This window comes from Pseudorca crassidens, chromosome 17, assembly GCF_039906515.1.
Source record: "Pseudorca crassidens isolate mPseCra1 chromosome 17, mPseCra1.hap1, whole genome shotgun sequence".
Classification (NCBI taxonomy): Eukaryota; Metazoa; Chordata; class Mammalia; order Artiodactyla; family Delphinidae; genus Pseudorca; species Pseudorca crassidens.
The window spans coordinates 77,076,578-77,091,385 of NC_090312.1; the positions used below are offsets into that span (position 1 = coordinate 77,076,578).

Here is a 14,808-nt window from a genome sequence, read left to right on the forward strand (position 1 = left end):
AGGACTCGTCCCGGCCACGTAAGAATTGAGAGGTCAGGTAGCCTCAGAAGATGCAGTTGGTAAATGGTCGCAAGGACTATTTTAAAGCATAAACATTATGGAAATGTTAAGTATGTCTACTTCTCACAATATCTAATATATTGGGGAACTACTTGAGAAGCAAACAGCTCCTAATTTATGAATGAATGTATTTCCAAAAGCTTATATTGATGCCTGTTGTTGAGAAAATGCACTTTTCCATAGAAATAACGTTAAAAGAGATGGTTTGGTTTCCATACGAACCTACAGAATTATATATAATGCATAATTTGGGGGAGAAAATGTAAGTTCAAAATGCTTTTGAACTTGTGTTTGATTCCAGTTCGATTGTGCATTGAAAATAGGCATTTACAGGGCTTCCCTGGTGGCGCAGTGGTTGAGAGTCCGCCTGCCGATGCAGGGGATGTGGGTTCGTGCCCCGGTCTGGGAGGATCCCACATGCCGTGGAGCGGCTGGGCCCGTGAGCCATGGCCGCCAAGCCTGTGCGTCTGGAGCCTGTGCTCCGCAACGGGAGAGGCCACAACAGTGAGAGGCCCGCGTACCGCAAAAAAAAAAAAAAAAAAAAAGAAAAGAAAATAGGCATTTACAGACTAGGTTTTGAACTTTAGACCTTTAGTTGTCATGCATATCATGATTTCTATGGGAAAAACTTTTCTAAGTTCTGAGTACGAATGCTGATGAAATGATTTCCACAATTCCCTGGAATCTCTTGCTGTTTCCCATCTTCAGCCAGGATAGCTCAGGAAGATTGACAGTTGCTCAGAATTTTGGTGTCCTAGATGCTGCTTACACAAAAAATTTCAGTTAAGACCCTCAAAGAATCTGAAACATAAGGCATTTGATATTTTTGAGGCTAGGAGTTATAGACTGGGAGTAGGAAGAAACACTTCTAAAAAGTTCATAAACTGAAGAAACCTTATTTTCTGACCTAATTTTTAATTGGGACATAGATTCAGTTTGAACATAAAAGTTGCTTGTTAAAAGTCTTCAGAAATTAGGACTTCCCTGGTGGTGCAGTGGTTAAGAATCCGCCTGCCAGTGCAGGGGACATGGGTTCGAGCCCTGGTCCGGGAGGATCCGGCGTGCCGTGAAGCAACTAAGCCTGTGTGCTGCAACTACTGAGGCTGCGCTCTAGAGCCCACGAGCACAACTACTGAGCCCACGAGCCACAACTACTGAAACCTGCATGCCTAGAGCCCGTGCTCCGCAACAAGAGAAGCCACCGCAATGAGTAGCCTGCTCACCGCCAGCGAAGAGTAGCCCCTGCTCGCCGCAACTGGGGGAAGCCCGCGTGCAGCAACAAAGATCCAATGCAGCCAAAAAATAAATTAAAAAAAAAAAGTCTTCAGAAGTTAAAAATATTTACACTCCATGTGGCTGTTAAATAACAAGGGTCACATGAGTGGCAGCACTTTGCCATCAGCGGTATGCGGGTGAAGGTATCAACCCATTTACCTTTTAGCTCCCCAAACGTATAAAGGCTCTGGGTTCTTCCTTTGTGTTCTCGTGTGGAGACAGTGTGCTTTTGCACTAGAAAATGGCAGGAGTGTCTAGAAAATAGAACAGCACAGTGGAATGTGATGGGGACATAGCTTTGTCACCACGGTGTTACTCTGTCTAAATTTTTCTCCCTCTTTATCCCACGTTGTAGTATTTGTCAACCTCGTGGGGTTGTTAAGTGGATCATAGAATGTGTGAGACGTTTCTAAGCGTAGTTCTAGTGAAAGATAAAGTGTTTAGCAGACATTTAATTGATATTTTCATGTTTTATTTTAATAGTTATTTGCTTTCAAAATAAAATCAATGATAAACATTCAGAATATACATATACAATATATAAACATACCATTTTATGAAAGTAACAATATTTATTTAATGTTATCTTTTTCAGTAACTGAAGATAGCTACCATGTAGAAGAGACAGGTGAGATTTTAATTTAATACTATTATTTTTTGCTTAGAATGAGTCTTTTCCTATAAAAGAGCATCATGAGAAAGAGATAACATTATTAATTTTAATATATTTTATATCAAATATCACCATACATAGTTAATTATTATATAATACATATTATATCACAGGTTTATATGTGTGTGTGTATGTATGTATGTGCATACACACACACACACACACACACACACACACATACATATATATGAATATAGTTTTTGTGCTTTTGAAAGTCTACTTCCTGAGGATAAATTCCCAGTAGTGGGATTATTAGGTCAAAAGATAATGTGGGAGTTTGGGATTAGCGGATGCAAACTAGTATATATAGGATGGATAAAGAACAAGGTCCTACTGTAGAGCACAGGGAACTATATTCAATATCCTGTGATAAACCATAGTGGAAAAGAATACAAAAAAGAATGTATATATGTATAACTGAATCACTTTGCTGTACAGCAGAAATTAACACAACATTGTAAACCAGCTATACGTCAATAAAAATAAATAAATAAATAAAATAGGAAAAAAATAGAAAGGTAAGAGAACAAAAGATACACTACTCTATACAAAGTAGTAACTAATAAGATCCTACTGTATAGCACAGGGAACTCTACTCAATACTCTGTAATGACCTATATGGGGAAAGAATCTAAAAAAAAGAGTGGACATATGTATATATATAACTGATTCACTTTGCTGTACAGCAGAAACTAACACAACATTGTATTGGGTTGGCCAAAAAGTTCGTTTGGGTTTTTTCATAAGATGTTACTGAAGAACCTGAACTATAAATCAACTCTACTCCAATAAAAATTAATTAAAAAAAAGAAAAAAAAGATACTGTATAATTGCATGTTTTGTAGTCTTAAATTAGCAAGTGAGTGAATGGTCAAATTGTGTATTGTCACATGTCACGTGTCCCCAGAAGGTATGACCACACTGGAGATGGACACACCATCTTCCCATAAGCCTGTGTTGTTGGCCGGTTTTTCTTCCAGTGTTGGAATAGATCCCTCTTTCTGTGCTTAAGGACCACAGGATATTGTTGGCTGGCATTTAGGACCTATATTATTTCAACAATAGGCACCTGTAAACACTAGAATTACATTGCAGTCTGGGGGTACTCAGGTGTTGAGTCCAAGTTACGGACTGGGGATGTGTGTCCTCGCTCAGGCTCACTCAGGCTAGTGCCTGCTGGGTGCCTGGGAGGAGGGTTCCCCCGCACTGCTCTCTCTGTGTCTCTGCCTCACTTTTTGTTTTGTGAATATAGTTGAATTTGCATAAGCTAAATGAGAATATAGCTCCACGATTTTGTGGTTCAATTACACTGATGATGGAGACTTTCTTATTTACCTTTGTATTTGGCATTTAGCACAGTTAGTACCTGTTTGTTTCATGAATGAACGTAAGTTTGAGCATCATTTTGATTTGATTTCTCTCTTTACTAGAAATTGTGCTTGTCTTGTTTTAACTATCAAGTGTAATCCTTTTCTGAGACATATTTGTAATTTCCTAATTGTTTCCTAATTTATAGCTTCACCAGCCTACAGTCAGGATATGGAAGACATAATATATGAACAGGAAAATCCAGGTTCGTGATATATGTTTCTGTTTGAGGCAGTGGCCAAGGTCATTTTCAACCAAGGTTAATGATCACTCTGATACAACATAGAAATCTCTTTATAATACTCAGCCATTTTTGGCTGCCCATATATTATATACATTTCTGAATATAGTTTAATATTACATGAAGAAATGGGGGAAAAGGGGATGTGTTTTTCAGACCACTGTTGGGATTTTGATCTTTGTAGAGAGGATGCTGGAAAGAATATTTGGAAATGAATGAGGCAGTATGATTTAGTGGAGCCAAACTGGGTACAAACCCTGCTCCTTCCTATCTTTGTGACTGGAGAGAAAATTATGGAATGTTATTCAGCTTAAATTTTATTAAATAATGATAATACTGTCTATCTTACACATTTGTGAGGTTTAGAATTAATTTGTAAATATTTTAGAATAGTGTCTAGCAGTGTGTTTGGTTTGTTCAGGTTTGTCAAAAATGTATGTTTTTTCTTTTTAGATTCCAGTGAACCAGTGGTAGATGATGCTGGAAGAATGTATCAACAAGCAGGTATGGACGTTTTCATTAGCTATTAAACATACTTCCAGCTCTATGGCTGCAATGCTCTGTTAACCTGGTGACTTTTCTTTTGATGGGTGAAAGGCATAATTTTAACACCTAATACAAGACTTTCTGCTTTGCAACAAAATTAGATTATTCAAAGAATATCAGTTTTCATATTTCATCTCATCTACCACCACCTCACAACAGAAGAGGATATTAATTCCTAATGTTTCTTTTGAATGTCTTGCTTTATGCCAATCTGAGGAATTTTTTTTGTTTTTGACAACAATGCCTCAGTTTTATTTTATTTTATTTTTTAACGACTTTATGGGAGTGTAATTCCTTTACAGTGCTGTGTTAGGTTCTGCTTTATAACAAAGTGAATCAGCTATACATATACATATATCCCCATATCCCCTCCCTCTTCTGTCTCTCTCCCACCCTCCCTATCCCACCCCTCTAGGTGGTCACAAAGCACCGAGCTGATCTCCCTGTGCTATGCGGCTGCTTCCCACTAGCTATCTATTTTATATTTGGTAGTGTATATATGTCCATGCCACTCTCTCACTTTGTCCCAGCTTACCCTTCCCCCTCCCCATGTCCTCAAGTCCATTCTCTATGTCTGTATTCCTGTCCTGCCCATAGGTTCTTCAGAACCTTTTTTTTTTTTAGGTTCCATATATATGTGTTAGCATATGGTATTTGTTTTTCTCTTTCTGACTTACTTCACTCTGTTTGACAGTCTCTAGGTCCATCCACCTCACTACAAATAACTCAATTTCGTTTCTTTTTATGGCTGAGTAATATTGCATTGTATATATATGACACATCTTCTTTATCCATTCATCTGTCAATGGACACTTAGGTTGCTTCCATGTCCTGGCTATTGTAAATAGAGCTGCAATGAACATTGTGGTACATTACTCTTTTTGAATTATGGTTCTCTCAGGGTATATGCCCAGTAGTGGGATTGCTGGGTCGTATGGTAGTTCTATTTTTAGTTTTTTAAGGAACCTCCATACTGTTCTCCGTAGTGGCTGTATCAATTTACATTCCCACCAACAGTGCAAGACGGTTCCCTTTTCTCCACACCCTCTCCAGCATTTATTGTTTGTAGACTTTTTTTTTTGCGGTATGCAGCCCTCTCACTGTTGTGGCCTCTCCCGTTGCGGAGTACAGGCTCCGGACGCGCAGGCTCAGTGGCCATGGCTCACGGGCCCAGCCGCTCCACGGCATGTGGGATCTTCCCAGACCGGGGCACGAACCCGTGTCCCCTGCATCAGCAGGCGGACTCTCAACCACTGCGCCACCAGGGAAGCCCTACTCCGCCATCTTGAAGGTCCCCCTGCCAATCTGAGGAAATTTTATGAAAATAATTTACCTGCCCTTTCCTCTTGTTTTTTGGCCAGAGGCATTTCTCACTGATTGTGCAAACATTAATATTTAAAGGAACAGAATTCTGTATTTGAGATTAAGTTGTGTTTTTTAGCTAAGCAATTACACAGAATGACTCAAGTAATATTGTAATAAGCAATACTTATTAAACAACTGATACTTATTTTGGTTTTACTCTCTTTTTTGCAGATGACATCACCTACCAAGAGTATGATGAGCAAGGTCTGAAAATGCTTCTTGACCTTAAGTTACCTGCTTGTTTTAAAATCTACTCAGAGTTTGTGAAGTATGGAGAGTAGTATTTTAGCTATAAATATTATACCATAACTTAAAAGATCCAAATGAATGGGTAATTCTCAAAGAGTTTACTTGGGGAGATTGTCTACCTATTCCAGTGGTTCTGCCATTGCCTAAATTGTTTCTTAAATTCTTTGCAAGGTGCCTTAGGAAGTGGTTACAAATTATTCAAGAAAACACATCTCATTACTTTATAATCATAGCTCTCTTTTAATGAAAAATAAGTCCCATGCTTGAAAGACTACTTTAGTCAGAGTTTAACTACTCTAGCTGCTTCTGCAGATTAACTTTAGTTAAATGAAGATGACTGATCTGCCAGCATGGAGAAAGGTGGAGCAGAACTTCATTCCGGGCTTTCTTCAGCATAAAGAAAACAGTTCTGGCATCAGATTCTGATTTAGACAGTTATAGCTCCTCTTGTTGCCCCAGCACTTCTCATGCTGTTTTATTAAACTCCGTGAAGTAGATTATGTTTTCACTACTTCCCAGATGAAAGAAGTAGGGTTCAGAGAATGTAAGTAATTTTGCATAAGTCCACATGACTAAGAAATGATAAAATACCAATGGTGGATCGTTTTTATTCTTATATCTTCAAAGATGACTCTGTAGAAGGAAAGAAGCCCTTTGGGTATAACTGTCTGTGACACAAGAAGGATGAACCAATGTGTAGTGCTTGAGTCAGATATGGAGGACTTCCTACGCGCTGGATGGTTTTAGCGCTTGACATTCAGTTACGAATAATATAGAGTCTCTACTTCCAAAACATTTGTGGTCTCATGTCAGTTGGTGAATCTCAAGTGAAGAAAATTAGGAAGGGCTGCATGTAGATCTAAGATGCTGAGTTATTAATCATGTGATTTTAAAATTTTAGACCCTACCAAGAGCACCATCCACAGTGGCTGTTCCTAATGGGATATGAAGGATCCCATTGGAAGAATCCTGCAGTCTGTCTCTAGGGAATAATATATTTTTTTTATAACTTGGCCACTACAATTGAATTTAGATTTTTTTTTTTCAATTTTGAATTTGAAGGAGAAGATAGGAATTTGGAATTTAGAAGTTGCACGTAGATGTGGGATTTGAGATAGTTTTCTAATTTCTGCCAGTCACTGTGGTGCTTTTCTAAATATGCTGGAAAGAACATGTTTGGAATGCAAGTTGCAGACTAGATCTAGAGAATTTTAAAATCAAATTTGCAAGAAGTGTAAATTAGATAAAATGCTAAAAAAGATGTTGTGAAAGTAAAGATATTTTCATAGGAAGAATGTCATAATAAATATAATTTAAAATGTTAACAGGGTAAAAATATGACCTGAGGGGTCATCAGGTTTTGATGAGATACTTTGAATTACCTTGTTATAGAACATAAACTTTTTCAAATCAAATAGATCTAAGAGAACAAAGGATTCTTCATTATGTGCTGAAAAGATACCATTGTGCAGTTCAGGAACCCAGATAGGGAAACCAAGTGACCAAATATATATGTATTATACACACACACACACAGACACACAGACACACACACACACACATATAAAGCTGTAAGTCGGGTGAAAAGAAAACCGTTTTTCAGTCGGAGAACAGAATATATTCTGTATTAAACGTTCCAAATTCTAGGACCTGGAAAACATAAAGCTTGTTAAGGCTGTAGAGGGAACCAGCTTTCCACATAAAAAATGTCCTGGAAAGCATTAAGCCTACATTGGAAACACCTGGCAAATGACAGTGCAGTCTTAACCATCTAATTGATTTGTTTATTCATACACTACATATACTACATATGTATCATGTAGCCTGTGTCCAAAATGTAGGACACTGGGGCAGTTCCAGTGAAGAACACACATGGCTCATATTCTCATGGACTGTGTATTTTAGCAGCGGGGTAGAAATTATACCAATCATTTTAGTTTAGTATTCAGTTACAATTACATTAAGTACTGGTAAGAATGAGCATAGTGTACAACGAGAGTATAAAGTGGCCCTACCTAGTTTGTGGACCAGGGAAGGCTGAAGTATGAGCTGAAGAGTAGAACAATTGACAAGGCCAGGGGAAAGGATGCTGGAACGTAGAATGAAGCTGCTGATGGGAAGATGTGTCTGGAGTGCTGAGCATAAGAGAGACTGGGGCTGAGATTGTGAGATGGTCTGGGTCCAGAGGTCAAGGGCGTTCATCTCCACCTTGGAACACTGTTCTAGGGCAGTGCATTTTGTAAGGATTGATCTGTCTAAAACGTAGCAAATAGATTGGAGAGACAAGAGTAGATGTGGGGAGGGAATTGCTTGGTAGTACAATGGTTAGGATTCCACATTTCCACTGCAGGGAAGCTAAGAATTACACAAGCTGTGCCACGTGGCTTAAAAAAAAAAAAAAAAAAAAATTGTAGATGTGGGGAGACCAGTTAGGTTACTGCAGTTATCCAAACTTGATGTTCACTGAGTCACATCTCTGCCAAACGAGGCATCAGAGGAGATGAGTTTTAAGAAAGGGGTGTTCAGCCCACCCAAGTGAGCACTGAAGACCTGCCTTGGATCTCGGGCTATGGAGGCCTCACCGGTAACCTTGGCAAGAACTGTTTGCAGTGGACAGAAGTTGGACAGAGATGATAGTGGTTTAAACCAGGGTGGTGGCAGTGAAGGTGAATGGAAGTGGACAAAGGGGAGAAGTAGAAGATAAAGTTGGTGGGGATGGATGTGCAAGTGTAGCTGGGGAGAGAGAGCAAGGTGTCGGGAACCACATCCACTGTTGTGCTTATGCACCCGGTGGATGGGGTGCTTTTTCCTCAAACGGTGAGACTGGAAAACAGGCTTGGGTACAACAGGCTACGAGTACAATCGATACACCCTGATAGTGCCTGTTGAGCCATCCAAGGGGAGATACCAAGTTAGCCGATGGATGGTGTTTGGATCTCAGAAGTCTATTCGTAGTTGAGTTTGAGAATCATCAGAATGTGCATTGTGATTGAAGCCAAAGGCTGAGATCATTTAAGGAGAGAGGAGAGAGCAGGAATAGAGGAGGATCTATGGCTGGACTTTGACAAAAAGCAACATTTAATGCCTGGTAAGAAAAAGGTGATGTGATGAAGGTTGAGAAGGAGAAAGGAAAGACTCAAAGGAGAGTATGGTCACATTGGAGTCCAAGGACAAGGAGCTGCTAGGAGACCTGATACAGTAAAGGCAGGAAGTGTCCATTGGGTTAAATGAGTGCTCGTGGGAGGTCTTAGGGGAGCATTTTCAGGGATGTTATCAGGGCCGGAAGACAGACTGGAGTGGGTTGAGGAGAGGAAGTGAGGAGACAGCATGTGCAAATGACTCTGAAGAAATTAGATTGTGAAATGGAGGAAGGAGAGGACAGGGAGAACCTATGATGGAGAAGAATCTGAAAAAGAATACACACACACACGTATAACTGAATCACTTTGCTATCCATCTGAAACACTGTAAATCAACTATACTTCAATAAAAAATAAAGGACATAATAAATAAATGAATAAAATTAAAGTAACAACAAAAAGAAAAGACTTGTTTATTTGTTTTTCAGTTGATAGACTTGAGCATATTAAATGCAGGCACCGTTCAGGGTGACAGAGTGGGCAAACATTCACTGCTCCTTTGTCTTCCAAATGCCACCAAAAGGATAGAAAATGATCTGTTAAAAATTATACCTTGCTCTACCCGAGCACTAGTAATAATATCTGAAACACAGTAGATGTTCAAATTTTTTTCTTTATTAAATGAACAAGGAGAATATATTTGTAACCATGCTAGAAAAAAAACACAGTTTGCTCTTAGGGTAGCAGAAATTTTCAGGCATTTTGGAAGATGGAAAAATAGGGATCAGGTTGACTAGGAAAGCAGTGAACCAGCCAGGCATGAGGGGAGACGGCAGCCGAGACAAGGGCCTCCTTTGCAGCGGAGCAGAGAGAGATGAGCCTGGACCGTGGTTAAAGTAGTGGATTAAGACCTGCCGCAGAACCCTGTCTCTCTCAGGGACTGGAGGCAGGCCATTTGCCCCAGGTGAAAGATCCGAGCATTGCTCCCTAAGCAAAGTAGAGAATCTGCCTGGTAAAAACTTGGACCCAGAGTGAAAAGCGGGTTGAGCCACGGGTAACTCAGAGCCTCCACTACAGTCACGAAGCAAATAAGAAAATGAAATTCAGTGTCACCCTGGGGTAAACAAATTACTGGATCCAGGTAAGCAGTGACTGGGGAGGAACTTTAATTTTCCCCATTTTACAAGAAGGAGGCATATATAATTGCTCCTCTGGCTAAAAGTGGCTGCCCTGCAATTTGAATACCAGGCCTGTTTTACTCCAGACCAAACTCTTCCTGGCTCTACTCTGTAACCTGCCGCTTCCCAGTGACTGAGACCCAGAGGTTCAAAGATAAATTAGACATTGAACCATACCGCAAATGTTGTGTTTTAATGGGAGTGACACAGTGCTCAAAGATTATTTTTTCTGTGTACTTTGCAGCGTTTGAGCCATCGGAAAATGAAGGGACAGAAAATTCAGGTAAGGTATTTGTCTAAGCAGATGTTTCCTGCAAGTCAGCTCCCCTTGTATTTGTGAAAATGAATATAGCTTGTGGAACAAAGGCTCCATAGCACAGGGAGATCAACTCAATGCTTGGGGACCACCTAGAGGGGTGGGATAGGGAATGTGGGAGGGAGGCTCACGAGGGAGGGGATATGGGGATATATGTATGCATATAGCTGATTCACTTTGTTATACAGCAGAAACTAACACAACATTGTAAAGCATTTATACTCCAAAAAAGATGTGAAATAAAAAGATAGATTTAGTCAGAAATACAAGACATTCTCAAGTCACCAAGGAAGTCATTGGATCATGTTGATATGTTTATTCCCTGTTTGTGGTGTAAGTTTTATGTCAGCAGGGATAATGCCAGCCGATTGATGTATTCTTTGAATATAATTTAGAAATTAAAGTTGATATTCTAGTGAGTGTCTCTATAAGAAGCCCCAATCTAAAAAGAGCCAAATTTAGGTCTGAGTGGAAATGTTCATTTAAGGACCTAGTGAAGATGAGTTAATGTAAGACATGTTTGCTTTTTTTTAGATAATGCTGTAGATGACTCAAACACAATTTTAGAAGGTAAGTTAATTTTATAGACATGATTTCACTTTTTATATTAAAATGATGTTCATTTCTTCAACAAGCACTTATTACACCTCACTATTTGCTGTCTTTACAGTGCTCAGGGGCTAGGAGGGCAAGAGTGCATAAGAGAGTTGGAATTCTGTTTTCACTGCAGCTGGAACTCTAGTGGCCAAAGAGATGATGAAGTCATTAAAGATTATGAGAAGTGCAGTGATGGAGATAAAACCAGGATCGTGTAGTAGAAAGTAACTTGTTAGGGTGAGGAAGGCCACCCTAAATAGGAGGAGGTGGTCTTGTGAGAAGGAGTTATCCCTAGGCAGAGGGGGGTTGAAATGGTAGGAGTGTAAATTGATACAGCCACTATGGAAAACAGTATGGAGGTTCCTTAAAAAACTAAAAATAGAACTACCGTATGACCCAGCAGTCCCACTACTGGGCATATACCCTGAGAAAACCATAATTCAAAAAGAGACATGAACCACAGTGTTCATAATTGCGTCCTTTACATTGTTACTCAGCTGGTAAAACCTTTTTTTGAACCTGAAGGATTTGTTTCAGAAAAATAAAACCTGTTACATATGTTACATAGTCGTGCTTCGACACGACTTAGATTTCTGAAGTTCATAACAGTTTGCAAAGCTCGTTCCCATATACTGTTTCCATTGTTTCTCACCATAGGCACTGAAGAGGAACCTGGGCAAATAGCATTGTACTTACTTTACAAATGAAGGGCTGAGAGCCTGAGGTGAGGTCAGGTGGCTGCCCGGGTTCCAGCTAGAGTGGCCGGGCTGGTCTTCAATCCAGCATTGGGGCCGGCAGTTGACCCTGGAGTCTGTGTGCTCACAAGGAACATGTCATGGGGAATTTTGCTCATGAGATTAATCTTAGAATTCATTTATGATCCACTGATTGTCAGTTTTCAGATTAAATGTTACTGCTTCTGAGCTTGGTTAGACAAAGTACAGTCAACTGAATTGGAGAAGATGGGGAGGGGGAAGGGGAGAGGAGGAGAGGGGATGCTAGAACTTCCCTCATTGTCCACTTTGCTGCTGGGAGAGACCCCAGCACAGGAGCTGTGGGCCGCTCTGTCTAAGCTGATCATCCTTGGAGCAGGCTGGATGGCACTCAGGTTTTCTCCCACCTCCTATTACTCAGTTCTCTATGGAAAATATAACTGAGTCTGTTTTTTTATTCAATTAGAATTAGAAAATGGAAACTCAGAATCCCTAGAAAGAACTTCATCCAACCCAACCCACATATATTGTTTTATGTAAAAGAACTAACCTCACAATATGCAACTTGGCTTTGCCTTTTTTTGTATTAGAAATACAGTTTTTGTGAAACCATTTCCTCTAAGATCAGGAATAAGACAAGGTTGTCTACTCTCACCGCTATTATTCAACATAGTTTTGGAAGTTTTAGCCACAGCAATCAGAGAAGAAAAAGAAATAAAAGGAATCCAAATGGGAAAATAACAAGTAAAGCTGTCACTGTTTGCAGATGACATGATACCATACATAGAGAATCTAAAGATGCTACCAGAAAATGACTAGAGCTAATCAATTAGTTTGGTAAGGTAGCAGGATACAGAATTAATGCACAGAAATCTCTTGCATTCCTATACACTAATGGTGAAAAATCTGAAAGAGAGATTAAGGAAACACTCCCATTTTCCATTGCAACAAAAAGAATAAAATACTTAGGAATAAACCTACCTAAGGAGACAAAAGACCTATATGCAGAAAACTATAAGACACTGATGAAAGAAATTAAAGATGATACAAACAGATGGAGAGATATACCATGTTCATGGATTGGAATAATCAACATTGTGAAAATGACTATACTACCCAAAGCAATCTACAGATTCAATGCAATCCCTATCAAACTACCAATGGCATTTTTCAGAGAACTAGAACAAAAAACTTCACAATTTGTATGGAAACACAAAAGACACCGAATAGCCAAAGCAATCTTGAGAAAGAAAAGCAGAGCTGGAGGAATCAGGTTCCCTAACTTCAGACTATACTACAAAGCTATAGTAATCAAGACAGTATGGTACTGGCAAAAAAACAGAAATATAGGTCAGTGGAACAGGATAGAAAGCCCGGAGATAAACCCACGCACATATGGTCACCTTATGATTGATAAAGGAGGCAAGAATATACAGTGGAGAAAAGACAGCCTGTTCAGTAAGTGGTGCTGGGAAAACTGGACAGCTACATGTAAAAGAATGAAATTAGGGCTTCCCTGGTGGCGCAGTGGTTGAGAGTCCGCCTGCCGATGCAGGGGACACGGGTTTGTGCTCTGGTCCAGGAAGATCCCACATGCCGTGGAGTGGCTGGGCCCGTGAGCCATGGCTGCTGAGCCTGCATGTCCAGAGCCTGTGCTCCGCAACAGGAGAGGCCACAACAGTGAGAGGCCCGCGTACCACAAAAAAAAAAAAAAAAAGAATGAAATTAAAACACTCCCTAACACCATACACAAAAATAAACTCAAAATGGATTAAAGACCTAAATGTAAGGCCAGACACTATAAAACTCTTAGAGGAAAATATAGGCAGAATACTCTGACATAAATCACAGCAAGATCCTTTTTGACCCACCTCCTAGAGAAATGGAACTAAAAACAAAAATAAACAAATGGGACCAAATGAAACTTAAATGCTTTTGCACAGCAAAGGAAGCCATAAACAAGACGAAAAGACAACCCTCTGAATGGGAGAAAATATTTGCAAATGAAGCAACTGACAAAGGATTAATCCCCCAAATATATAAGCAGCTCATGCAGCTCAATATCAAAAAAACAAACAACCCAATCCAAAAATGGGTAGAAGACCTAAACAGATATTTCTCCAAAGAAAATATACAGATTGCCAACAAACACATGAAAGGATGCTCAACATCACTAATCATTAGAGAAATGCAAATCAAAACTACAATGAGATATCATCTCACAGTGGTCAGAATGGCCATCATCAAAAAATCTACAAACAATAAATGCTGGGGAGGGCATGGAGAAAAGGGAACCCTCTTGCACTGTTGGTGGGAATGTAAATTGATACATCCACTATGGAGAACACTATGGAGGTTCCTTAAAAAACTAAGTAGGACTACCATACGACTCAGCAATCCTACTACTGGGCATATACCCTGAGAAAACCATAATTCAAAAAGAGTCATGTACCACAATGTTCACTGCAGCTCTATTTGCAATAGCCAGGACATGGAAGCAACCTAAGTGTCCATCGACAGATGAATGGATAAAGAAGATGTGGCACATATATACAATGCAATATTACTCAGCCATAAAAAGAAACGAAACTGAGTTATTTGTAGTGAGGTGGATGGACCTAGAGTCTGTCATACGAAGTGAAGTAAGTCAGAAAGAGCAAAACAAATATCGTATGCTAACACATATTTATGGAATCTAAAAAAAAAAAGGTTCTGAAGAACCTATGGGCAGGACAGGAATACAGACATAGAGAATGGACTTGAGGACATGGGGAGGGGGAAGGGTAAGCTGGGACAAAGAGTGGCATGGACATATATACACGACCAAATGTAAAATAGATAGCTAGTGGGAAGCAGCCGCATAGCACAGGGAGATCAGCTCGGTGCTTTGTGACCACCTAGAGGGGTGAGCTAGGGAGGGTGGGAGGGAGACGCAAGAGGGAGGAGATATGGGGATGTATGTATATGTATAGATGATTCACTTTGTTTTAAAGCAGGAACTAACACACCGTTGTAAAGAAATTATACTCCAATAAAAACGTTAAAAGCATTAGGGATGAACTGGAAAAAAAAATACAGTTTTTTCCTAACCTTTTGATCAGCCAGTAGAGGGCGTAACAGAGGCTGCTCAGGGAATTCCTTCTGCTG

General features: G+C 39.7%; 1 protein-coding gene across 10 annotated transcripts in view; it reads left to right on the top strand.

The window, feature by feature from the left end:
• ASPH (aspartate beta-hydroxylase) overlaps nt 1-14,808 on the top strand; it is a 217,937-nt gene that overhangs the window by 71,343 nt on the left and 131,786 nt on the right. For all 10 annotated transcript variants that reach the window (XM_067712240.1, XM_067712242.1, XM_067712238.1 and 7 more), the window contains 6 exons: nt 1,931-1,963; nt 3,525-3,581; nt 4,071-4,121; nt 5,700-5,732; nt 10,280-10,318; nt 10,886-10,921. In XM_067712240.1, the coding sequence (XP_067568341.1) occupies nt 1,931-1,963; nt 3,525-3,581; nt 4,071-4,121; nt 5,700-5,732; nt 10,280-10,318; nt 10,886-10,921 (249 nt within the window). The remainder of the gene's footprint in view (nt 1-1,930; nt 1,964-3,524; nt 3,582-4,070; nt 4,122-5,699; nt 5,733-10,279; nt 10,319-10,885; nt 10,922-14,808) is intronic.